Source organism: Telmatherina bonti, assembly GCF_933228915.1.
Source record: "Telmatherina bonti genome assembly, chromosome: 9".
In the NCBI taxonomy this organism is placed as follows: Eukaryota; Metazoa; Chordata; class Actinopteri; order Atheriniformes; family Telmatherinidae; genus Telmatherina; species Telmatherina bonti.
Window position 1 is genome coordinate 19,152,634 of NC_136627.1, and position 24,744 is coordinate 19,177,377.

The window sequence follows — 24,744 nt, forward strand, 5'->3', positions numbered from 1 at the left end:
GAATGAATGCAGCTGTTGATAACTGGCTGTTCAAAGCTGTGTACAGGGCTGTTTTAGAAGAGCTCTGATGAATTTCTTCAGCTCTTTGTCTCCTCTGGTCCACCTCACCAGTCGAGTCAGCACCAGTCTACCTTCTTCAGCCTGAGCCAGGCCTAAGTACCATCCACTCAGGGCTGCATTCCCCACCTTTACTTCTTTTTTTGCCTGTATCTTTTGTACCTGCTCCTCCCCTCGCTCTATGTCTTTATTTGTCTCTTCAGAGTCTAAGCCAGGACAAGTACAGCTGCCACCTTCTTGTAGCCACAAAGCGCCATGCGCCATTGCGCCTGCAATCTCTTCTGCCCTCTCTGGACCTCCACCTGCCCACCTCAGGATGCGGCTGCGGGCCAGAGGAACCAGCTGACGGTCACCTCCCACTGTTGACAGACTACCCAGACGGATCTTTAAGGCTGCAACAAAGAAACAGATGGAGACAGAGATAGTACTATTCCACAAGTGTCAGCTTAGACAATGAAATTATTTCCTCTCATTTTTTTTGTGTTAGATTTGTGTGGCATGATGAGAACCCACATTATTCATTCTTACCATATGGACTGTGGCAGAAGTTTTCTTGGATGTCTGCTTCTCCTTCTGCAGCGAGACTACAAGCATCACAGATAACACTCCCTGGGAGATGGAAATACAGATTACTTGATTGTAGTTCTGATGAAATACATTAATAAATAAAAACATTAGATGTACTAGTCTACCAGAAGTTCCAGGATAAAAGAATCAAGATAAATTTTAAAGTGACCTACGGTGACACAGTAGAGCTTAACTAATTTAAAGGGGGAATCAGAAGGGAAAACAGATTACAGAATAAATTACAGAAAAAATTATAACAGAAAGAAACACAGACACAGTCAGTTACAGTTGTCATATAGAATATGATCATATATATTAAGGAAAGTAATGCAACAAAAATATCAAGATACCCTTTAGATCATAGTTTTCTAGTTTATAGTCATTATTATTAGTTTTTTTATTAGTATTAAAGGTGGAGTATGTAAGATTTTCAATACTTTCAAAATAAATTAACTAATAAAATGACTACAATCATAATTAGATAGTTTTTTCAACATGTAGGTTCCAGTCCGTCCATATTTGATGCGTTATTAAATTACAAGTTTAATTAATGACAAATGACAAAAATCACTTTTTTTTTTTACTGGTAGGCAAACATTTAAGTAGGGTCTTTGTCATTAATTAAACTTGTAATTTAATAACACTTCAAATATGGACAGACTGGAACCTACATGTTTTAAAAAACTATCTAATTATGATTGTAGTTATTTTTTTTAGTTCATTTATTTTTAAAATATTGAAAATCTTACATACTCCACCTTTAAACAACACCCCAAAACTGTAAGCAGTCTACAGCAGCCTAAAAAAACAAACAAATAACAAACAGCCTCACATGTCGTGTAACTTAGGGTGGTTATGGGTGAAAATGAGAAAAACCCTCTACCAGGTAGAGCTCTCCACTGACCTTTCAGCGCCTCCTCGTGCCGAACCTCCTGGTCCGTGCGCACCTCCTGCAGTCCCGTTGCTGGGATACAGAGCTCGGTTCCGCGCGGGAACCGAGTGCAGTTAAACATCTCGGGCCACGGGAAACCGAAAGCGCTCATCACGGGCACACAGCCGTCCCGCACAGCCTCACACAGGCTCCTGCAGGGGCTGACTGGCCCGTTAAGCTCCGGTAGGCACACCGGAGCAAACAGCGAGCACAAGAACTTCTTGGTGTCCCGGTGGCACAGCTTGGAGATGAGGGGCAGCCAGGCCGCCGATTGCTGCTGGGCCTCTTTAAGCGAATCGTGGCCGAGCAAATTGGGAATCCACATACGCCTGTAGCCGATCCCATGGCACAGAGACAGTGTGCTCGGGATGGGTTTACAAACCGAGCGGACTGATGAGCTGAACCCGAGAGTAGGTGCTCCGAACTGGGCTGGAGGCACAGAGTCTGAGGCATGAGATACTCTGACCAGAACAACAAAGCCGAGCAGGAAAACAGACATTGTTTTTTATCCCTGAAGTCTTCGCTGTCTGGGCTCGATGAAGGTGTAAACAAAGAGGTGTGGAGGAAACAGGGTAATGATAGTGCAGGCGCCTCCCAGACATCATCCCACACCATCAGACGGCTGTTTGACTCTACAATTATCAGAAAACATTTCTGTCATGTTGGCTGTTTGTGTCTGACAACAAATAAAAGAGAAGTTATGCTGCTAAACACAGTCGTGACTCACATTTTGCAGATATGGACAAAATTTAATTTTCAGCTTTCATGCTCCATGTTTCTTTTCATGTTAAACCTAATTGTTGTTCAAAGCATTGTATAAGTTTTATTCAACGCTTCCCTCGTTCAAAGGCGTCATATTTAGACAAACATAAGATAGTTGCAAATATTAGACTTTTTAAATTATATACACTCAGGTTCAGTTTATGATTTTAATGGTTTTTAAAATACAATGTAATGTTGCATTTAGTTGCAAACTTCTCCTTAGGAATTGTAATTGACACTTCATGAAAACAATTTGAAGATCTGTTAAGTTGCCAGCAGCTTTTAGAAGTACAGGTAATGTTGTATCTGTAACTGCAAATGAAGTGTACTTGAAAAAGTGTGAAACTTTATCATCATGAACTTAGCCAGAGGGCATCATTATTTCCTGCCTGTCACATGCACCAGCATGTCTCATCCTTTTTTTCTCCTCCCATTGGTGAATTTTTCTTCTTTTAAAACAGCACAAACTGGTTTTTTTCTTTTTTTTTTTTTTGGTCAAATACTTGTTGCTTGTTAGATGTGCTTTCCACCAGCAAATAAACTAAGAAAGAAAAGTCTTATTCAGACAAGATACCGTTTGGCACTTGTGAGCAGACAAAACAGAGGTGCTGTGATGCAGGAAATTCTTAGAAATATGAACATTTCCAAGTTAAACTTTCCACATTTCAAATATTTATCGACTAAATCAGGTTTTTATCAGAAAATTACTTGGATTAAAAGTATGTTTCTATAATTCATATGTAAAGGGTGTCTGTTAATAGGTTTTGATTTCTCAGAAAAGGATTATTACCAATGCATCAGTGGCATATCAGTAACATTTAAAAATAGCAACGGAAAAAGGTAGACATGAATCTGGTTATATAACAGCTGGAGTATTTATTTACTGTAGATCAACTACTTTTATCAAATTACAAATACTCTTTTTTTCTTGGTACAGCTGTCAAATGAATAATATTAAGAATCAGCCATAATGTCAGATATACAATATATCCAGTAGACATAGTGGTATACAAACTACACAATCAAAAACTTTAGACTTGTATCCATTTACTCTGCTTGTGCATTCATGTCGTTGTGGGACTTCTTCTCCTGGAAATATGTAAACAATAATTCAAATTCTGCAGTATAACCTTTGTATAATTGTGGCATACAAGATCAGGTCACGTGCTTACTCAGTGCAGCACCTATTTTCAGCTGGTTATATTTAGGCAACACCTGTGTCTACTGCTGAGTTGCTGTTCAACTTTCCCCCTCATTAGCTCAGTGTTTGAAATGTGCGCGTTCACGTTGTGGGGACCGTTTTACGTGTGAAATACCGGAAGTAGGTTCTGTGTTGTTGTTCGCCACAGCTGCTGTCATGTGATAGCCTGTCTGTGGGGCTGCTGTGGACAGTGGCTTTTTACGTTTAGATGAGGCTAAAGTGAAAACTACCCATAAGAGGACTTTTATGTTTGTTGGAGAGGAAGAACAACACGGCTCGTATCTGACGGAGCGCAGTGAAGCCGGACTTGTGTAGTTTGGCTCCTCGGACGCTGCCATGGGTTGTTGTTACAGCAGCGAGAACGAGAACACAAGTCAGGTAGTTGGTTAGCTACTAGCTTTCTGATCAGATAAATACACTCTGGCTCATTGGGAAAAATTTTATGACATTTAGCTTTATTTTAGTAACGTTTAATTAGCACTAAGAGGACTGTGTGTCGTTGTTATCAGTGGTCGTTTTTTAAGGACTAAAGCTGTGATGTCTAAAAGCAGCGTTAGCTTTCTGCGTAAAGCCTGCGGGATAGGCCCGACTCAGATCAGCCTGTGGAGTTAGCACCAGTAAGCAAGAAGATACATTAGCTTTGCAGAGGACGATTCAAAGGGTTTAAATGAATCTAAATGCAGGTTTAAAAGTTAGGAGGATACGATCTCTCTGGAAAGGACTGACTTCATTGTTTCTTGCTAATTTAACAATCAGTTTTGTTGTGTCTGCGTCTTGTTTAGCATTTGAATATGTGTTGTATCATATGATTCAAGATTCACAGCTATTTTTAGTTTAAAGGAAACAACTCTGTTCTTCCCTTTGTCATTAGTTGTACAGTTTAAATGGTCTTTTGTAGTCTTTTGTCGTTTGTAAAATTACCCTCAAACAATTTGGGGAACATATGTAATTTCTCTCTCTCTCTCTCTCTCTCTATCTATCTATCTATCTATCTATCTATATAAATATATATATGTTTGTGTATGAGCAGATATTGCAATTTGGCATACAATAAAGTCAGGCTTTAATGTAGTACCTAGTATGACACATCGAAAATAAATTATTACAATGCAAGAAACACCCATTACAGTTAAAATGTATTCATATTCTTATGTACGAAACTGGACCAAGAAATAAATTGCTTGCAGAATATATAAATAAATTTAGCTGTAGTTCACATAAGAAATTAAGGTAAAGATCTGTGGAATACAACTAAAGCTGTGGTTGTGTTAAGTTAATGTACAAACTTGTTTTTTTCTTTTTTTTTTTATGTGTTTGAATTGTAATTGATTACTTTCTAAGCAATAACAGGTATTGTTTGTCTGTCTCTCTCTTTGGGACGAGTGTTGGGGATTGATTGCTGAGCTAGTCTGTCTTTTTTTTGTTTTCTTTTACCTTTATTCTACCAGGCTAAATGGTAAGAACAAATTCTTTTTTGGCACTGATACAAGTGTCAAAAAAGCAAATTTGGTTCCTACTGTTGATCATCAAATTTGAGTTAAGGGCTTTATTTTATGCATTTAGGAGAAAAGGACATTTCTCATAGATGATAATTCTACAAAGTGACTTGTGAGTGTGTCTCTCACTTACATTCTGATCTTGTTCAAGGACCCTGATGATGAAAGTAAGCCACTGATCCCCCCAAACCCTGCCAGCAAACCTCCAAATGGGACAGACTGGATAACGACCAGCCCCCCCTCAGCAAGGACAGATGAACAGGCCCTTCTTACATCCATCCTGACAAAGACTGCACAGTAAGACACTAATGCTGCTTGTATCTGACTTATCAGCAAATATTTCTTTACATCAAAATTGTGTAATTATGAGTAATTTTTTTAAACTTTTTATTTTTTTTAAATTTTTTTTAGGAATATTATAGATGTCTCAGCAGCTGACTCTGTTGTAATGGAGCAGCATGAGTATATGGACAAAGCTAGACAATACAGGTAAGTGGGTGAGCACCTATGTAAAATTTAATTGATTAACAGGTGCTGGTTTTGTCACATTGGAGAGGTGACAAACAGGAAAAGAGATGTAATGTGAGATGAGGCGGTGAGATGCTTCCCTCATCTAAAGAACATTGGCTAATTCTTCATTTGTTAACTAAAGATTACTTGGATGTTAAATCCACATTATTAGAATTTGGATTTTAGTGGTGGTGGTGTTTTATATGATATCATGAAGAGGTCGTGCTTGAGACATCTGAAGTTTTTTGTGTGTGTATGTGTGTGTGTGTAAATGAAAGTGTGCAAAATAAAGTCTCAAAGTAATATCCATTAACTCAGTGACTGGAGAGGAGGTTATGAAGGAGTTGATGTAACCGCAGAATTGCAACAACACTTGTCTTTTAAACTTTAACCTCATATGTACTGATTTCTAGCAGGAGTTAAACGATTTTCCATCAAACAAAGTAGCTGTGTTTAGACCAAAATACAAGGGAAGATTAATTTGTAGGTTGTGAAAACACATCAGTCTGATTTGAGAAGTCAGCAAGCACAATAAGTTCTTTTTCTTTTTTGTTCCAGTACGAAGCTGGCGGTTTTGAGCTCCAGTCTACCCCAAAAGAAAGCCCACACTCTCCCCTCCCTCACCAGCCAGCCCCACCAAGTGCTTGCAAGTGATCTGGTGCCATACTCGGATGTTCAACAGGTAATCATATTGTTGTGCGTTGACTGCTAGTTGGCATGCACTTCCTGCATCCTATTGCTTCATGTCATGTTGTTCCTCTCAGCTTGCAGCGTAAGAAGCTGTGTGGTCTTTCAGGTTTAGGTGGATTTTACTGAATCTTACAGCTACTGAGAAAAAAACCCAACTCAATTTGTAAGTTTTATTTTGCACAACATACAAACTCTGTTTTCTCATTTTCTTTGCAGGTATCCAAGATAGCAGCATATGCTTACAGTGCAATCTCTCAAATCAAAGTGGATGCTAAAGAGGAACTGGTGGTCCAGTTTGCCATTCCCTGATTCTGCGACTCTGGCCTGCATATTTTCCCTCCTATCCTACTCCGTGTGTCACTCCTGCATCCTCATCCTCCAGCCCACCTTTTATTAAAGCATTTTGGTCCATGTGCTTCTTAGCAATGCTTCTCACTGCAATAAAGACAGGAGACCATAAAGGATTTCGCCCTCTGCTGTCCCTTTATCAAAATGTATTGTTGACAATTTGTCAATTGTCAAATTAGCGAGGGGAGATAGTTTACTGAATGGGTATAATCTCATACTTCTACAAGGCCTGCTCTGTGTAGTGCATGGATCACAGGCTTTGTGCATACTAGATTCCGTAAAACCAAAATTTTCATTACGTTTTTCAGCGTTTTCTCAGATTTTTCACTGTTTTTTTTTTTTGTTTTTTTTTTTTTAAATCTCTAGCCCAGATCCTGATGCAGTCAAAATCACATTCATAGTGTTATCCAAAGACATGGAAGAATTTACACTGCACTTGGGACAGAACTTTTAGAGATTTTTCTTTAATTTGGGAGGTGACCCTCTCCTGAACATTAGATCTAGGGCTAGGATGATAGACTTTTTCACATTATAAGTTCAAGTGCAATAGTTAAAACCAGAAAAAGAGGAGGGGGCACTTGCAGCATAGTTTTATTTAAGTAAATTATGTGAGTTGAACTATGTTTTGTTAATGTGGAATCCTGTCTTTCATTTTTAAGTTTGTTTTTCTTTTTTAAGTTGAAAAATATTAATCCTAACCAGAAAGGGAAAATATATGATTCCAAGATTAAGCTCCACTGTAACATAGCAGTCCTATTGTATTGTAATTTGGTGAAATCTAATACAAGAAATATCAGACCAATTTGGTTTACTGGAGTAAATTTGATTGACTGCCTCTATTTTTTTAATTTACCGTAAATTTGCGGTCTAATCTCATATTGCCCAGTTTATAATCTGTTTTTCCCACTGAAGCCGCATCATAAGTGAACTGTCCATGAGTGGTGGTCTCTTGAGGGTGAGGATGCAGACACAAGCAGGTTGGTGCTTCCTGGAAGGGACTAATGTCACTGGGAATGGGAATTGATCCTTCTTGGGGTGCAGTTCTTGAGTTTACAGACAGTAATATGCAGGTTTCTATCCATAAGGATGAGCTGGACACAACCTGATGCTTTTAAGCCGTGGAGGCAATGAGATGAAGGAGGTGGCCGTGTGGGACGCAGGAACAGATGTTTATTCATGCCTTTGTACAGACTTTTCAGAACGATTATAAAAACGGATTGTATGCAGTTCCTTTTTGTGTCGAGGTCATTAGTCAGACTTGGCAAAGACGTTGTCGGGATGAGAGTTTTTATGAAACAACACTTTTCAGGCCGTTCGCTTTTACACAAAGCATTTTGGTGCAGATTGAAAAAATATTGAGTTGTGCATATTAATCAGAAACTAACCATTGTAGCAGTTTGGGGGAGTGTTAACAACTGATGTACCGCAACAGATTAAATGATCTCAGACCTTTTTGTCATTATTTATTTTTGTTTTTGTGTAGTTGCTCCATACAGAGAGAGCACAATGTGTGGGCAGAGGACAAATGAGCTTCTCTCAAGTCGCTAAAGGGATGTTCTGCAAGGCTGTGATTATTTCAAAACCATGTAAAACATTTAAGCTTTTTGCAATCAGTTCTTGGCATTTTTGTTTTGTTTGTTACTCAAATGTGTAATACTACCTGAATTACTGTATGTTTGTAATATTTTAGGCAAGTACCAAAAATTTTTAGATTTTTTTTGTTTAATCAGTTCATTAAAAACTTTCAACAAAACATTTATGTCATACTAGTTATTTAGAACTAGTTTATTCAGTGATGGTTCAGACACTGCATCCGACAATAACAGTCATGCAACTTTGTATCACAACATAAGGCATTGAATTGTTTCATACATTCAGATATGTTAGACTTTTATCAGCATTCAGATCACTTAATCACAGTTCAGAAAATGACTAAACTCTGGGCTGCCTTGAAATCTAAATCCGTAAATTCCACCACATTTTCAGTTACCATCAACTCCACAAGCATGAGGCTAAACTGAACAACTATTTGACTCAAGTTGTTTGTTTCAGACCAATACCAGGCAGCTTTTTGACTGTATGGGAAAGGAAAATTGAGCCATCTAAGCATGTAACAACATATGGGCAGAAAGAACAAAGCTAAATCTTAAAATGCTTCACAAATTAACACATTACATATTTTTTTTAGCAGTGAATCTAGATAGGAAAATTAACCTGGAACTAAAGTTTTGAAAAGGTCCAGAAGTTATGGAAGGATTTGCCTGCTGGCCCTGCGGGGAGTTTTGCTGCTTCGATGCCAGATGTTTGCCATGACACGCTCTTGCTGAGTCACAGCACTGAAATCCATCGTTTTAAGCCGAGGCAAAACAGAAATCGCACGATTCCTGAACAACAACAAAAAAAAATCATTAATGAGGATTTTTTTTTTACTGTTACACCAAATTAACCAAACATGTTAAATTAATTTTCTGTACAGACAAAACTAGAAGTCACTTGTATAACGTGCTAAATCAATCAATGAAAAATACACAATGATACATAATAATGAAAAAACTTAGAAATGGGTCTTTGCATCTGCACTGTCAGTGTGTAGGTGTGCGTTGAACCACTGTTGCTATGCAGACTAGGATATTAATCTGATCTGCATTTGAGCACTTGTTGCAATCATATGCATGTACATACTTGCCAAGAACTCATGGCTCAAAAGTAATAACTTACTCTGCACTTGTGAACTTTAAAACAGTATGAGATATATGAAACACTGCTGACGGTCTATATTGAGGTTCTGTTAAGTACACAGCCAACATTACTTCACACTATTCACAAGTACTTTACCCAAAGATTTTCTTTGGCTAAAAGTCAAAGGATCTTATTGTTATAACATACAACAGCTCAGCAGGATGGATGTGTGTTTATTTGATACACTGCAAAAAAACAAAAACAAAACATCTCCACCTGTAAGTTTTGTTGGTTTCGATTGGATTTCCATGTAGAGTGATGGACTGAAGATGTGGCAGCACTGTTAACCTGTCCACCTCAGACAGGATAGAAATGCTGTTTCCATGAAGGTACAACACACGCAGTGAATGCAGCTGACACAAAACCTGGAATACATGTGTACACAAAGTTAAGATGCAGCATGCAGTCGCAAATAAAATATTCCTGAATTATACACAACAAACAAATATCTACAAAGAAAACCACTAATCAACACTGAAAACACTCAATTCATGCAGATGGAAAATCACTTGGTCTATATGTGTGAGTTTGTTGAAGGACAGGTCCAGCCAGGCCAGATGTGAAGGCTGAGACAGGAAGTGGCTCACAGTCTTCTGGAGGTCACACAGGTCAGTGATGTTGTTATTATTGAGACGCAGGGAACAGCTGAGGTATTTACTCTCTGAATTTCTCTTTAAAGGACGCACACCACTGGTGGGCTCCTCTGTCAATGCTTCTGAAATGGCAAATAAAATAAATTAAACAGTCTTATTAATTTTTTTTCAGCTGGTACCTATAATTTAGTTGAATGTCACATAAAAGACTGTTGCTTTTGAAAAGCAAAGGATGCTTTTACTCATAATGTTCACTTCCCATTTTTCTGAGCCAAAATTACTATAAAGGTAACTATAAAGTTATCCATCAGTCATCAGCAAAATATTATAGACGATATTAAATATTTAGAAGAATATTAATCAAAGTATTACCTGTCAAGCTGCTGATATTTCTAAAAGATAAATCCACTGGAGCTCCACACATGGTTTCACCTATGAAAGCATCACCAACCTGCAGAATGACAGGGATAATACGGCCTATCACCGACTCAATTTTCCTGATGATGAAAATTTAAATTGCAGACTTTACAACAACAACCACTTAGATTTTTCACGTATAAGCCTGTATAATTACTGGCTATTAATTTGTTTACTAATTACATATGCCATAAACTTACCAACATTGTAAGAAAACTTGTAGTTGAAATCTTATATAGTTTAACGTTGCGATAGTACATAAAGAAAATCCCTTTTGGGTTTGCTAAAGTTACTATATGTTTCTAAGGAAACAAACAAGTGCATCATGGGACTTGTAGTAAAGTTCTATTTATTGAATAGTCTTGATGCGCATTCTAAAATCCTGCTTTCTTGCATTCTGCAAACATGCTTAAACAACTATCCTACCCACAGCCCTCCAAATATAACTATGAATATAATACATCTGGAATATATTGATCTATGATAATACCTCCTGGGTTTTATTTTTGTGTCTGCGTATCCATTTTCTACATTGAGTTGCATGGTCAGTACGTAGTGAGCGTAACGTCCCAACGTCTCACGTCTGCACAACGTCCGGCTCCTAAACCAATCACCCTCCTCCGTTTTCATATGCATCAATCGGCGAACACTGATAGGCTGGTTTAATCTCCTGCCACCCTTTTTGAATTTTTTCATGTGATAGAACTGTTTATTTTGTGAGGCTGGCTCCGTATTATTAGTCTTCTCAGCGACACCAATGTGATACTGGTTAGCACACTACAAGAGGGGGAATTGGTCGATTTTGAGGTAAGCAACTGCTCGGAACATTTGACTAAAGTTGGCTATTCACAATCAACATTAATACGAGACAGTTAGCTTAGCATTAAACTGGATATTGTGTAAGTAAACTGCTGAACGGTAAAAATGAACGGTACTTTGTTAAAATAGAGATTGAATGTTATAAGATTAAGGCGATTTGTCGTGCCCTCTAATAACTACACAGATTCGCTAGGGGTGAGATCCCCCCCCCAGGTAAATGTTTTTTGTGCAGTCTTTCTGATTGTAATAATAGACAAGGCAGGGTTATTTGTATTACACCTTTCCTGTCTCAGACTTTTTAAAATTCTTTACATATGATATTAAAAGCGTTACAGATGGTGTAAAGACACCAACAAATAGCCAAAACCACTATAATCCTAGGTGCTTTTGCCAATGTAATCTAAATGCTTTCATTTTGCCTTTAGGTTGAAATCCCTTTATACATAAAGGGTGAGCCAAGATGACAAACTTGGGGGTTAAGGCTCTTCTTAGCTGGGTAAGTAAGTTGGTCTGGATGTCAACTATGGTTTGAGGTGTGCAGTTTTGACCCCCTTTAAAAACAAACAAAAAAGACCTATATGTTTTACAGGTCAACAGTGTTCACCTCTCCGAAAATGAGATAAACATTGATGATTTGCAGGATGGGGCTGTCCTAGAGAAACTGATTTATAAACTGTGAGTAGAGTCTGTGTGTTTAAATGCTTTATTGTTTAAACAAGAGAAGGTCAATGATTTGTGAAAGTTTTAAATGCTGTTTCACTGTTGTTAGAATATTAAATATACAGAAATGCTACTTCTTTGCTCTGAGCTACAATTTGATTTTGTCTCACTTATGTGTCATGTTAGGAGAAAGGAGCCAAACTTTACTCCCAGTAATTCCATTGGGGATCGGTTCAAACTCATTGCAGAGTTTTTAGAAAGTGAGTCCCTTTCTCCCATTTTATTATGCCCATGTTTGTATTTTTTAATAGTTATATTTTAAATCTATCTATATTTTTTTGCAATTAAACTATAATTAACTTTCACATGTGAATCATTAACTTTAGCTTATTGTTGACACCTATTCAATTACTGTATAGCATACACTGTATACAGATACATCTCAGAAAATTAAAATATTATGAAAAAGTTCAAAATTTTTCATCACTCATTTCAGAATGTGAAACCCATATATAATATAGATTCATCACACATAGAATGAAACATTTTAAACATTAATGCCTTGAAATTTTGATGAATGTGGCTTATAATGAAAACCTAAAATGCAGTGTCTCAGAAAATTAAGATATTGTGAAAAACTTCAATTCTGGAAAGTCACAGTCAAACACCCGAACCAACTAATTAACTCAAAACACGTGCAAAGGTATCCCGTACCTTTAAATGGTCTCTCAGTCTGGGTCAGATGGCTACACAATCATGGGGAAGACTGCTCACTTGACAGATGTCCAGAAGACAATCCCTCCACAAGGAGGGAAAGCCACATAAGGTCATTTCTAAAGAAGCTGGTTGTATCCAAGTAAAGTAAGAGAAAGTTGAGTGGAAGGAAAAAAGTGTGGTAGGAAAAGGTGCACCAGCAAAAGAGATAATCACAGGCTTGAGAGGATTTTCAAGCAACATCCATTCAAGAATTTGGGGAGCTTCACAAGGAGTGGACTGACGCTGGACTCAGCGCATCAATAGCCACTACGCACAGACGGATCTGAGACACGGGCTTCAAATGTCACATTCCTCCTGTCAAGTCACTCCTGAACCAGAGACAACAACAGAAGCGTCTCACCTGGGCTAAGGAGAAAAAGGACTAGACTGTTTCTCAGATGATCATTTGGAAACCAAGGTCCCAGAGTCTGGAGGAAGAGTGGAGAGACACAGGACCCATGTTGCTTGAAGTCCAATGTGAAGTTTCCAGTTAGTGAGGATTTGGGGAGCCATGTCATCTGCTGGTGTTGGTCCACTGTGTTTTCTGTAGTGAACAGTCAACACAGCATCTACCAGGAAATTTTTGAGCACTTCATGCTTCCTTCTGCTGACAGGCTTTATGTAGATGCCAATTTCATTTTCCAGCAGGACTTGGCACCTGCCTACACTGCCAAAGGTACCAAAAGCTGCTTCAATGACCATGGTGTTACTGTGCTTGTTGGCCAACAAACTCACCTGATCTGAACCCCATAGAGAATCTGTGGGGTATTGTCAGGAGGAAGATGAGACACCAGACCCAACTTTGTAGATGACCTGAAGGCTGATATCAAAGCAACCTGGGCTTCCATTACACCTGAGCAGTGCCACACGCTGATCGCTTCCATTGCCACGCCACACTGATGCAGTAATTCATACAAAATGAGGCCCAACCAAGTACTGAGTGCATGGAAATGAACATACTTTTCAGAAGCGTGACATTTCTGTATAAAATATCCTCTTTTTGATTGATCATTTGTAAAATTTTAATCTTCTGAGACACTGCATTTTGGGTTTTCATTATCTATAAGCCACTTTTGCCAAAATTTCAAGAAGTAAATGTTTGAAATGTTTCACTCTATGTGTGATAAATATATGTATAATATATAGGTTTCACATTCTGAAATGAATGATGAAAAATATTTAACTTTTTCATAATTTCCTGTATAGCAAAGGCGTTGTCCTGTACTTATCATTGTATTGATGTACGCCAGAAGAAATTAGTTTCTTATTTTACTGTGATAAAATACCCTGTTTGGCATGCTTTGAAGTGTTTCCCTCACTGGACTCTTTAAAAACTATATTATATCAGTGACAACACTGATGCTGAGATATTGACAAGAGTCTCAGTACCACTCTTTGTATTTGAATGAAGTGTCTATTTCCTCTGATAATTAATTGATGTCTGTTTTGTTTTTTTAGAGGACTGTAGATTTAGTCCAACTGCAGGCACATTTATATCTTGGGACAACATCAGAGATGGCATCAACCTAACTGTAGAAATTGCAAAGGTACAACAAAATAAAAGTTTGCAAATATAAATAAGACAAAAATAGGGACTAATTTTGGCAATCTTTTGTAACGTCACCAGGTGCTTTTGCTGCTTGTATACCATGACATGATGAATGATCGCTGCACTCTAAACATGTTGGAATGTGAAGTTGAGGTAAAAGCTTTTCTTCTGACATGCTGCTTAGTATAGTTTCCACTGTTGCATAACTCATTTCATTTAACATGAACTGCTGTGTTTAGTTTAATTCTAATGTGTATGTCCATTCTCTGTTAGCGAGAACTGGCAAACCTGACATGTTCCTTTGTGATGGAGAGCGGTGGCTGTGTGTTTCTGAGCAACAGCCTTGACACCTACTTAGCTAGGAGACGTAAGTTGCTGATTTTTTTTTTTTTATTCCTTTGTGATATGACTTTAAAAGGAATTAGTTGCTTTGACACACACAACAAACCTTATCTCAGGCTTGTCCATCTCACGGGAAATCTTCAAAGAATCAACAAGCATCTCTACCTCCAACGTGTCAACTATTTCCTCGCTTTCTGATGATGAATCTCCTGTCTTTCATCGCACTCAAAAAATTAGATTTGTTGATATGGAAACTGTGGCATCTTCCTCTGTCAGGTATTGGTGTACATTCAAAATTAATCAAATGTTTCTGTTGTATTTGTCTAAAGACAGCAAGCTTGATTTATAGACAGTGCTGATGCTTAAACTTCTCTGGATTTAATTGTATAAATGCATGGGATTTATCTGGTTGAACTGTTTTCATTCCCACAGCAAGTCTCCTTTGGCAGATATTATGAATACACCAAAATTTCAGATGAGGAAAATGCAAAGACAGATGATCAAGGAGAGAGAATACAGAGACAGTTTGGAGAAAGAGTTGGCCAACACTCTTGGACTCATTGCACAAAAAGGTGTCACATTTACAATACTGCAGTGAACTCAATATGTGCTGTGAAGTAACATGGACTGCGTTTTTATTCCTTTTTTTTCCCTTCTTGTTTTGTATTTTTGTCAAATATTTATTTACTTACTTGCTTATTTATTAGAATCGCACATCAGTCAGCTGCAGTACCGTCTGGATAAGTTGAAAGAAGATCAAGGTGATCAAGAGCAGGTCATCAGAGAACAGATTAGTGAGCTTGAGACCAAGAACAACATGTGAGTATTCAAAAATAGTGATATATTTATTTCTAAAAACTTACCCCTCTGCCAAACCCTCCCCCAAAAAACAGCCCAAAACATACCTCAGTACTTTTTAATGCATGTACATAATTTTCTTATGTGACATTTTTATGTAGATGTAAAATGTTTTAATTAGTATCTAACGAATGTGATGTAGAGTGATTGACAAAAACTGCTTAGTTCACAGATTTTTTTGTCCTTAGGCTGCAAGTGCGTCTTAATGAGATGATAAAGCAAAATAAAGAGCTCAAGACTACCTCTTCACATATGGAGCGAAAGCTTGATGAGCTTACAGATGAAAATGGTGCCCTCTCCTCTCAGGTAATAATGCATCTGTAGTTTGCAATTTCCATTCAGTTCACAAACTGAGCTTTTTTCTTTGATTGTTGACATTAGAAAGTAACTTTTTGTATTCATGGGTAATAGTCATTGTATTTTTTTGTAATTGATTTTTTTAAATCTTGTCTATAAAGTAAATTTGTGTGTAAGGAGATTAGAGTAGTGATTACATGATCTGTTGTAGCAATAGAAGATGCATGCAACTTGAAATTGTTTGTCTTAAATTTTTTGTCTGTTGAAGAACCAGTGCACCTTTTATCCATATAACTATAAAAGCTTCCACTTAATCCAGATTGTAAAAGATTTTCAACATGTTTTCTCAGGTGAGAGCAGTGTGCTCACAGCTTGTTACTTTCGAGGCAGAAGTTGGCAGATTGACAGATGCTCAAGCTTCTGCAGAGGGGGAATGGAAAAGTAAAACTAGCCATCTACAGTCTGAACTCACCCAAGCAATTGACCAAAAGGTAGACAAATCATATATGTATTTCTTTCTGTCACACTGAAGTGGGCCTTGATGTGTGGGGATGCTCTGCAATCCTAAATGTTTGGTCTGTTAGGGACACAATTGAAATGAAAACCCAAAGCATACATGTAAACTTTACTTTCTACAAATTAAGAATTACACAAAGGAAAGTTTGCACAAAAACATTTGTTTTTCAGTAATCAGCAATTTTTGTTGATAGCGATTACCTTTGTTAGGATTTTAAAGTTTTGGGGTTGACTCAGGTCTGTGTTCTATCTGTGTCTTTGTTGCAGGAGCTCCTGATTGAACAAATTCAGATCCTTCAAGGAAAGATTTCCTGTTTAGAGGATGAGATAAGCAAGGCTGCAAGGGAGGAAGTGGGAGAAAACATGGGCCCTGTAATGGAGGTAAAATGATTTACACTATGCAAGCGCTAACAAATGTGTGATCAAACTTTATTTAGGAATCAGAGTTTAAAATAAACTGTCAATTTTTTTAAAAGTTCCCTTCTGTAAAATTTTTTTTTTTTTTCTTCCTAAATGACCAGAGAGAAGAGTTGGAGTCTGACATCAGTGATCTGAAGAATGAGCTTGAACGTACACTTTGCTCTCTAAAAAAAGCAGAAATGGAGATTCAAACCAAAACTCAAAAGTTGGCTGAGAATCAACAAGAAATAATCCAACATCAGGAGCTCCTAAAACAGCAGAGAGCTCAATCCGAAGAAGCAATTCGAGCCAAGGATGAAATTTTAGACAAGTTCCAAAACGATATAACTGAACAGAGAGTGCTTTTTCAACAAGAGATCCAAGAGCTTCAGCTTCAGCTTGAGCAAGTTAAGCAGCAGAAATCTGAGCAGGTGACCAGACTACAACAAAATATCACAGTTTGTGAGCAAGAAATAGAAAAACTTAAGGAAACAAAGAAAGAGAAGGAAAACCTTCTACACCAGGCAGAAGAAAAAGTGAATAATCTTGAGACAAAGCTTTCTGCTGTCATGTCATTGTTAACTGATAAAGAGCAAGAAATTAACAGCCTGAGAGAAGAAGTAGACGTGCTTAAAGATGTGACCAAACAAGCAAAATATGAAATTCAAGCCAAAGAAGAAGCGCTTGCTAAGTTAGTACTAGAGAAGTCTAACGAACAGGAAATTCTTCATTGTAGAATCCGCACCTTAACGGACCAGGTAGATGATCTTGTCTTGTCTCTAAAACAGGCTGAGCAGGAAACCCAACTAAAGCAAGGCCTACTGGCTAAAATCCAACAGGAGAATATCCAACAAAGGAGTGTACTTCAAGAGCAGATTTTAAGCTGTGAGAATGAGGTACAGAAACTTAATGCAGAGATACTGGAGAGAAACGAACAGCTGGATATGTTACAGAATGCCAGCTCTCAAAAGTGCAAATCTCTAGAGCAAGAGATCAATGGCCTAAAAGACCAACTAGAAAGTCTGAATGATTCTTTCAGGAAGGCTGAAGAGAAAGTTCATGCTCAGCAGGATATGCTTACAAAACATGAGCAAGAAAGTGCTTATCAAACAGAGCTTCTGCAACAACAACTGTCAGCCTCCGAAGCCGAAGTAAAGAACTTGAAAGAGGAAATCCACACAAGAGAGAAACAGATGACGCTGCTAAAAAATCAAAGTTCAGAGCAAGAAAACTTACTACATCAACAGATTGACGATTTACAGAAACAAGCTGAGTGTCTTGCGTCATCTCTGAGGACCATAGAGGAAAATCTGCAAAACAAGGACAATCTGTTAGCAGAGCAGCAGCTGCAGAGCGCTCGGCATGTGGAGGCACTCCAGATGGAGATGGAAACATCTCAAAATGAAGTGAGGAAACTTCATGCAGAGATCAATGCTAAGGAGGAGCAGTTAGTGCAACTGAAGAAAGAAACAACTACGCACTCAAAGTTACTTCAACAGGAGATTGAAGCTCTTAATATTCAAATTAAAAGCCTGGGTATTTATTTGGAGGTGGCCAAGGAGGAGGTTAAAGCTAAAGAAGACCTGATGAGCAAGCAGGAACATGATAATATGTTTCAGATCGCAGAACTTAGAAAGCACACCTCAGCTCTTGAGGAGGAGGTTAATCATCTAAAGCAAGAAATCAAAGCTAAAGAGAATGATGTAGACAACTTAAAGTCTGAGAGCTGCAAGCAGTCAGAAATCCTGCAGAATGAAATCCAAACTCTCAGGGATCATGTACAAAATTTAAGTGATTTATTAAAGGCTGCAACAGAGCAGGTTCAAGCTAAAGAAAACTTGCTTGCTCAGAGAGAAATGGAAATTTCTCAGGAAAAGGATTCCTTTCAAAACAGGCTTACAACTTCTGAAGAGGAGATAAGAAGACTTAGGGAAGAGATCCATGTTAAAGAGGAGCAGCTGATCACTGTTAAAGAAGAGGGATCCATACATTCTGACGCGCTACAGCAAGAGATCAACAGTTTAAAGAAGCAGCTGGGTGATGTGGGTGATTCTCTCAAAAAGACAGAGGAAAAAGTTCAGACTCAGGTTGTTCTGCTAAATAAGCAAGGACAGGACAGCGCTCATCACAAGGAGCTTCTGCAGCAACAGCTGTCTGCCTTTGAAAAGGAAGTAGAGAACTTGAAACATGAGATCCAGACTAAAGAGGAGCAGAGGAGTGTTCTGGAAAATCAAATTTCAGAGCAAGCAGAACTTGTACAGCAAGAGATTCATGGTTTAAATCAGCAAGTTGAGTCTCTTACATCTTCGCTGAGGGCAGCTGAGGACAATCTGCAGTGCAAGGAAAATCTATTAAGAGACCAGAAGCTACAGAGTACTCAGCAAATGGAGGCAATCCAGATGCAGATGGTAGCATCTCAAGATGAAATAAAAAGGCTGAATGCAGTAATTAGTTCTAATGAGGAGAAGTTTGTCCACCTGCAGACTGAAACCTCCACACACACCGAACTGCTGCAGCAGGAGATTGAAACTCTGAGCAGGCAAATAAAAAGCATTACAAATTCCCTTGAGATTGCCAAAGACGATGTTAAGACCAAAGAAGCTCTGATGGCCAAGCAGGAACAGGAGAGCATGCTTCAGATCGAGGAACTTGGAAAGCACAGTGCAGCTCTTGAGGAGGAAGTGAATCAGCTGAAGCAGGACATTCAAACTAAAGAGGCCAAGGTTAAGGAATTAAAAGCTGAGAGCTGCAAGGAGTCAGAAGTCTTACACAATGAGATCCAAACTCTGAGGGATCAAGTACAATCTTTAAATGAGTCCCTTAAAGCTGTAACGGAGCAGGTCCAGGCTAAGGAAAACCTGCTGGCTCAGAAGGAAACAGAGTTTTGTCTGGAAAAGGATACATTTCAAACTATCATTGCAACCTCTGAACAAGAGATGAAAAAACTAAAGGAAGAGATCCAGTTTAAAGAGGAACAACTAATCTCTATTAAAGAAGAGGGATCCATACATTCTGGCATGCTGCAGCAAGAGATAAACGGTCTAAAGAAGGAGCTGCATGACACGAGTGACTCCCTCAAAAAGTCAGAGGAGAAAATTAGGACTCAGGTAGATCTGCTGAACAAGCAGGAACAGGACAGCTCTAATCAGAAGGAGCTTCTGCAACAGCAGCTGTCTGTTTATGAGGATGAAATAAGGCAAATGAAAAGTGAGATTCAATCCAAAGAAGAACAAATAATTCTGCTTAAGAGCGAGAGCTCAGAAAAGGAGAATTTGCTAAATCAAGAGATGCAAAGTTTGAATAAACAAGTTGAGACTCTTGGGTTTTCGCTGAAGAAAGCCGAGGAAGATCTGCAGTCCAAGGAAGACCTGTTGTCTCAGCAACAGCAGCAAGATACTCAACAAAAGCAGGCACTCCAAAGTCTACAGGAAAAAGCCCAACAGTTGGAAATTCTGCAGAAACAGATTTATTCCGATGAAGAAGAGATTCAGAGGCTGAAGAAATCTCAGACTGAGAAAGAAAATCAACTTCTTGAAGCTTCAGAGAAGCTTCGGAGCCTTCAGACACAGTTGTCAGACTTTAGGACAATAATTTTTGAAAAAGATCAAACTCTGAACAAGCTCAAAGAAGAAGCCACTACCCAAGCGAACATGGCACAAGAAGCAAAATGGGAGGCTGAGGTTGGTATGAAAGCGCTGGCTGAGATAAAGGAGGAGAGCACGAAGCAGACGAGTGTTCTTCAGCATGAAATCCAGAAACTAAAAGCTGAAGTGGAAAGACTTCTTGCTAAAGAGCAGAAGTTACTGGAAACACAGCAGGAATCTGCTCAGCAAATAAGCCTTCTTCAGCAGCAGCTCCAAACAGTCAGTGCAGAGCTGAAGCAACACAAAGAGATGTCAGCTGCAGACCTCAAACTGAAGGAGGCTATGCAAGAGTTACAGGTTACCACACTGAAGGAGAAGGAAGCTTTCATTCATGAAAAAGAACTTCTCGTGGCGCGGATCCTGGAGTCGGAAAAGGATCAGAAAGCTCTGGAGAAACGAGCTGAAGCCATGGCCCTTGAGAGGGAAAAACTGGCTCAAGCCAATCAAGCCATAGAGAGAGAGAACATAGCTTCTCGTAAACTGGAAGCTGTACTGCAGCAGGAGCTAGAAATGCTAAAACTGGAGAAGGAAAAGCTCCTAAAAGAGAGAGAAAGGGCAGAAGAGGTTGAGCTGATGAAGAAAGATCTACAAGAACAGCTTGCAGCCAAAATGGAGGCTGCAGAACACTACAAGACTCAGGTTTGTACAGCTACAAATGTTAGTTATGCAGTATGTCTCTACGTATGTATTGGCGTATTTTTGTATATTGTTTGTCAAACAAGTAGTTTTGACTGAGACGTTCATACGAAGTTGTGTTTGGTTGTCATGATACTTTCAGATGGAGAAAGCTGTGAGTCACTACAACAACAAGAAGCAGCTTCTCCAGGAAAATCAAGAGGAAATGATGGAACTCAAACGTGCCTTAGAGGTTAGAGACCAAGAAGTGAAGATCATTTCTATGGAAAACAAGCTGCTTCAGCTTGATTTGGAAAAGGCTCAAGCCAGTGAGAAGAAGCTTTTGAGCAAGGTGACAAGTTTGGAAGCACAGGTTAGTGGGTTTTTTTTTTTTCTGTTTTTTTTTTTTTTTTTGTGTGTGTTGACTAAGCTGAAATATTGTCTCCAATTACTTGAAAGAAAAATCACTTTATGTTGCATTTTATTATACTCACTGTCAATTCATCTTCATCTTTAGCTGACATATGCAGACCAAACCCTGCGAGCACAGAATAAGATTCATGGAAATGGAGGCAGTACAGCAGAGCCATGTTACTTGGAGATTCCCTTCACAAACTCAGGTGTTTGTACTAGAGCTCAGGTGAAGAAGTCGATGAGCTCTGACAGCCTAGATCAGAGCTCTCTGGAAGATTCTCTCAACTCTACAAGGTGAAGTCTGGGTCATGTTATTTGGATATACCATGATGCAGCATCCTTTTTTAAAAGCTGAAATAATTGTTTTACTTTTTATATTAACTGTCTACTGAGGAAGTCGTGAATTGCCTTGCACCATACACATGAAAATGCTACAGTTTAAAAATAAATTAAGTAGCTGGTTTATCAGTTTTAAGGCCATGATTTGTTACAGAAATGTAATGGAATGATTATAACCTCCTAAAGTATTCTGTTCTTAATCCTTGAAGGAAGCTGTCGGCACCCGATGAATCAAGCACACCACTTGTTCGCAGCTCGGAACGTTTGGCAGCCAAACGCCGGGGTCTACAGGCAGAGTCTCTGGAAACCTTGTACTTTACACCCATTAACACCAGACAGGTTAAAAGGTGTGTGGTATCGTTTTTACAGTCATGTTTTACCCGTTTTACCTCAATTTTAGGTGTTAGGTCTGTTTGCTGAGTGAGACAGAACATTGGGTTGTTTTAAATTGCTGGTATGTAGCATTCTGAATGGGCAGCTAAACCTTTTGACATCACCTTTGTTTTATCCACAAAGTGTTTTTTTCTTTTTTTTTTTTCTTCATATATATAAACAATTTGGGTTAAATGCTGAATTTATTTAGAGCAAAACACGATTTCAGAAACTCCACACACTTTCATCTCTTCCATGCTCTGTTAAGACTTTACCTTTCCCATCTCTAGGGCCAATGCAGAGTATGATATGGAGCTGGACTCAGCCTGGAAAAATCCAACCTCATCTGTCAAACGACGCAGAACGACACAGGTTATAAACATCACAATGACCAAGGTGGAGGAAACTTATGCACAGTTGCTGCGTGTTTCTAATAATCAACATTGTTGCAGTTGTAATATTTTAGTAATAATGTATATAATTAAACTTGCACAGGTGTTTCATAGTCACTGAAATAGCTTTGCGTAGCTTTTAGAATTATTCTGTATTTTATTACTACCTTTTAAGTATTTTCTTTTTTTTTTTTAATATACTTGTTTTTCATGAGATGAAAGTGTTATTTAATTGTAAAACATTACAGCTTGTTACACACTCCAGCAGCAATTAAGTAATTCATTCAAATAGCCGGGCCTGGTGTCTCCTGTTGTCTGCCATTTCCTGGTGTGGTATTACTGTAGCTGTAAGTAACATATATTAATTTTCGTCTTTTAGAAAACTCCAGGCAGCAATGCAGACAATGAGACTTTCTACAGCCTGGCTTCGGCTCGCTCCCAGCCAAACCTCGCCAGTGCTCACGCTGCACAACCTGTATCTATGGAGCTGTTTGGTACTCCTGCTGGAAATACCAGTGCTGCCAGCGACCAGCTCATTGGGCTTCCAGGATACAGACGGAGCACAGCCCATTCACAGGGTGAGTAACCTGGGTGGTTTCCCAAGGCCATCTACTCACTCAGTTAATTCACACAATAACCAACATGAAGCATTTTACCACTTCCTCTGTCTACAATATTATTGTAAGATGTATTTTTTTCTTTTTTCTTTTTTAATTATTATTAAATGTGTATTTGTAACTCTTTGTCAATATCTGTTAACTTTCAGCCACAAGCACTTTCTGTGTGGGAGCAGAAAATGAACCAGATGGACATGAAGATTGGCAGAGGATTGCAGAGCTCCAGGCCAGAAACAAGGCCTGCCTTCCCCATCTGAAGAGCAGCTACCCTGTGGAGTTTGAGGTCAGGAGAGTTTCAGAGGAATTGACTGACTGCTGTACAGCGTTGCAAGCAAATTAAATTCATACCCATCTAGAAATTACAATGGATAAATGTAAAGACCCAAACTTTTACTAAAATCTCTCCTTCTTTCCTCCTATAGTATAGCCGTGGTGGTCCATTTATTTTCACAGATGAAGAGCTGCGAAATGGCGACCCATTGGACACAATCCGACGGGCTTCTATGATGCCAGGCCAGCTGCAAGATTCCCTCGTTTCCCATCGCCATTCCCTCATGTTGGGTCAGGCTGCAGCTGGGACTCACCGTCTGTCTTTGATGCCTGATAAGCTGGTATCAAAAGCTGCAAGTTCCATTAATCTAAAAAGCCCAAAGGGCACGAAGCGGTCCTCTTCAACATTGTCTTTACATCAGACTTCCCCACAGGTTGGTTTGCAGAAGCATAAACGAGGATATTTGTTGCATTTTTTTACTTCATTCTAGAGCCTGTTGGCAGTTTAATGGATAAATGCAGAAGTACATGAAACATAATTTCCTTTTGTTTAACCCTTTTTTTTTTTCTAACTTAACAAGGTTTAAAAACATTAAGCATCCTGTACACTGCACAGTAGTCTTTGTGTTCTCATATTCTGAGTGTCTACCTCTAAACTCTGTAAACCTGTAAACTAAACAGTAATCCAAGTATTTTTTTTAAATGACCATTTGTTGCCTTATTTGTTTTTTTTATTTTTTTTATTTCTATTTGAAGAAAAAGACAAGAGCCAGCTGCTTCCCTCGTCCACTCACTCCCAAAAACAAGAATGTGAGCAGTGGACCTTCCAACATTCAGCTTCAACCCATTCTGAGTCCTGTGAGTAAAATAATTTTGTGCGCAGCTAAAATTGCCTAGCTGATTTTATATTATCCCTATTTAGAGTTTATTTGGGTGAATCTCATATCAGTTTTTTGCCCTTAATCTCAGGCTGAAAGGAGACAATCTATGATGTTCACGATTGACAACACCCCGAAAAAAAACAACTACTTAAAGAAAGGTCTTAACAAACTGCGCAGCTCCACCAGAAAGTCTCCAAGCAAAAGTGCACAGAAAGCTGCACGTAAGGGTCAAGAGAACACGGCTTCAGTTGATTCTCCAGTTGGATCAGGAAGAGCTGCCAAAACTGGCAACTTTAAGTCACCACACGCAGCAACCAAAAGACTGAGGAAATCTCCTCAGGTCACCAGTAGGTCTGCCAAGTCTCCTGGACTGACAGCCAGTGCTCGAAAGGTAAAAAAACCAGAATGTTGATTTTTTTTTTTTTTCCATTGCATATAGTTAAAAAGCTTTAGTTCTGTTCATTTTATTGATGCATTTTACAATATGGTGGCCACAGCTGGTTAAATAAATGGAAACAAATAATAAAATGTAAATAATATTGAGACAACTCGCTTATAAAACATGGTAATCTTACAATAATTAATTTTCTGATTTAAAAACTTGAGTGAAAGAGTCCCAAAAACTGAGTTGATTTAAATTTTGAGCTTCAAAATTAAACCTCTGTGCTTTATTCCTATAAACATCTACTAAAT

At 38.5% G+C, this 24,744-nt stretch overlaps 4 protein-coding genes across 4 annotated transcripts; 2 read left to right on the forward strand and 2 right to left on the reverse strand.

The window, feature by feature from the left end:
* Positions 1-2,138, reverse strand: sfrp2l (secreted frizzled-related protein 2 like). The gene is made up of 3 exons (XM_079246780.1): positions 1,529-2,138; positions 586-666; positions 1-449 (listed from the first exon to the last, which is right to left on the reverse strand). The coding sequence occupies exons 1-3, from the start codon at positions 2,052-2,054 to the stop codon at positions 31-33; spliced, it is 1,026 nt and encodes a 341-aa protein (XP_079102906.1). The 5' UTR covers positions 2,055-2,138; the 3' UTR covers positions 1-30.
* A 1,500-nt stretch (positions 2,139-3,638) lies between these two features.
* Positions 3,639-6,678, forward strand: lamtor1 (late endosomal/lysosomal adaptor, MAPK and MTOR activator 1). The gene is made up of 5 exons (XM_079246212.1): positions 3,639-3,896; positions 5,166-5,311; positions 5,426-5,503; positions 6,083-6,206; positions 6,431-6,678. Exons 1-5 carry the CDS (start codon positions 3,855-3,857, stop codon positions 6,521-6,523), a joined length of 483 nt encoding a protein of 160 aa, XP_079102338.1. The 5' UTR covers positions 3,639-3,854; the 3' UTR covers positions 6,524-6,678.
* Positions 6,679-8,807: 2,129 nt separating this feature from the next.
* On the reverse strand, positions 8,808-10,318 carry lrrc51 (leucine rich repeat containing 51; the record flags this gene model as incomplete). The annotated part of the gene is made up of 4 exons (XM_079245934.1): positions 8,808-8,946; positions 9,518-9,666; positions 9,811-10,016; positions 10,267-10,318. The coding sequence occupies 4 exons, from the start codon at positions 10,316-10,318 to the stop codon at positions 8,808-8,810; spliced, it is 546 nt and encodes a 181-aa protein (XP_079102060.1).
* Positions 10,319-11,590: 1,272 nt separating this feature from the next.
* Positions 11,591-24,463, forward strand: LOC306760143 (uncharacterized protein; the record flags this gene model as incomplete). Its single annotated transcript, XM_079245935.1, has 22 exons — positions 11,591-11,626; positions 11,720-11,805; positions 11,977-12,050; positions 14,005-14,093; positions 14,174-14,248; positions 14,369-14,462; positions 14,554-14,713; positions 14,870-15,009; positions 15,145-15,256; positions 15,484-15,601; positions 15,943-16,083; positions 16,376-16,489; positions 16,630-20,790; positions 20,930-21,139; positions 21,284-21,474; positions 21,729-21,866; positions 22,182-22,287; positions 22,663-22,861; positions 23,050-23,183; positions 23,323-23,604; positions 23,927-24,028; positions 24,140-24,463. 22 exons carry the CDS (start codon positions 11,591-11,593, stop codon positions 24,461-24,463), a joined length of 7,086 nt encoding a protein of 2,361 aa, XP_079102061.1.
* Positions 24,464-24,744: the final 281 nt, after the last annotated feature.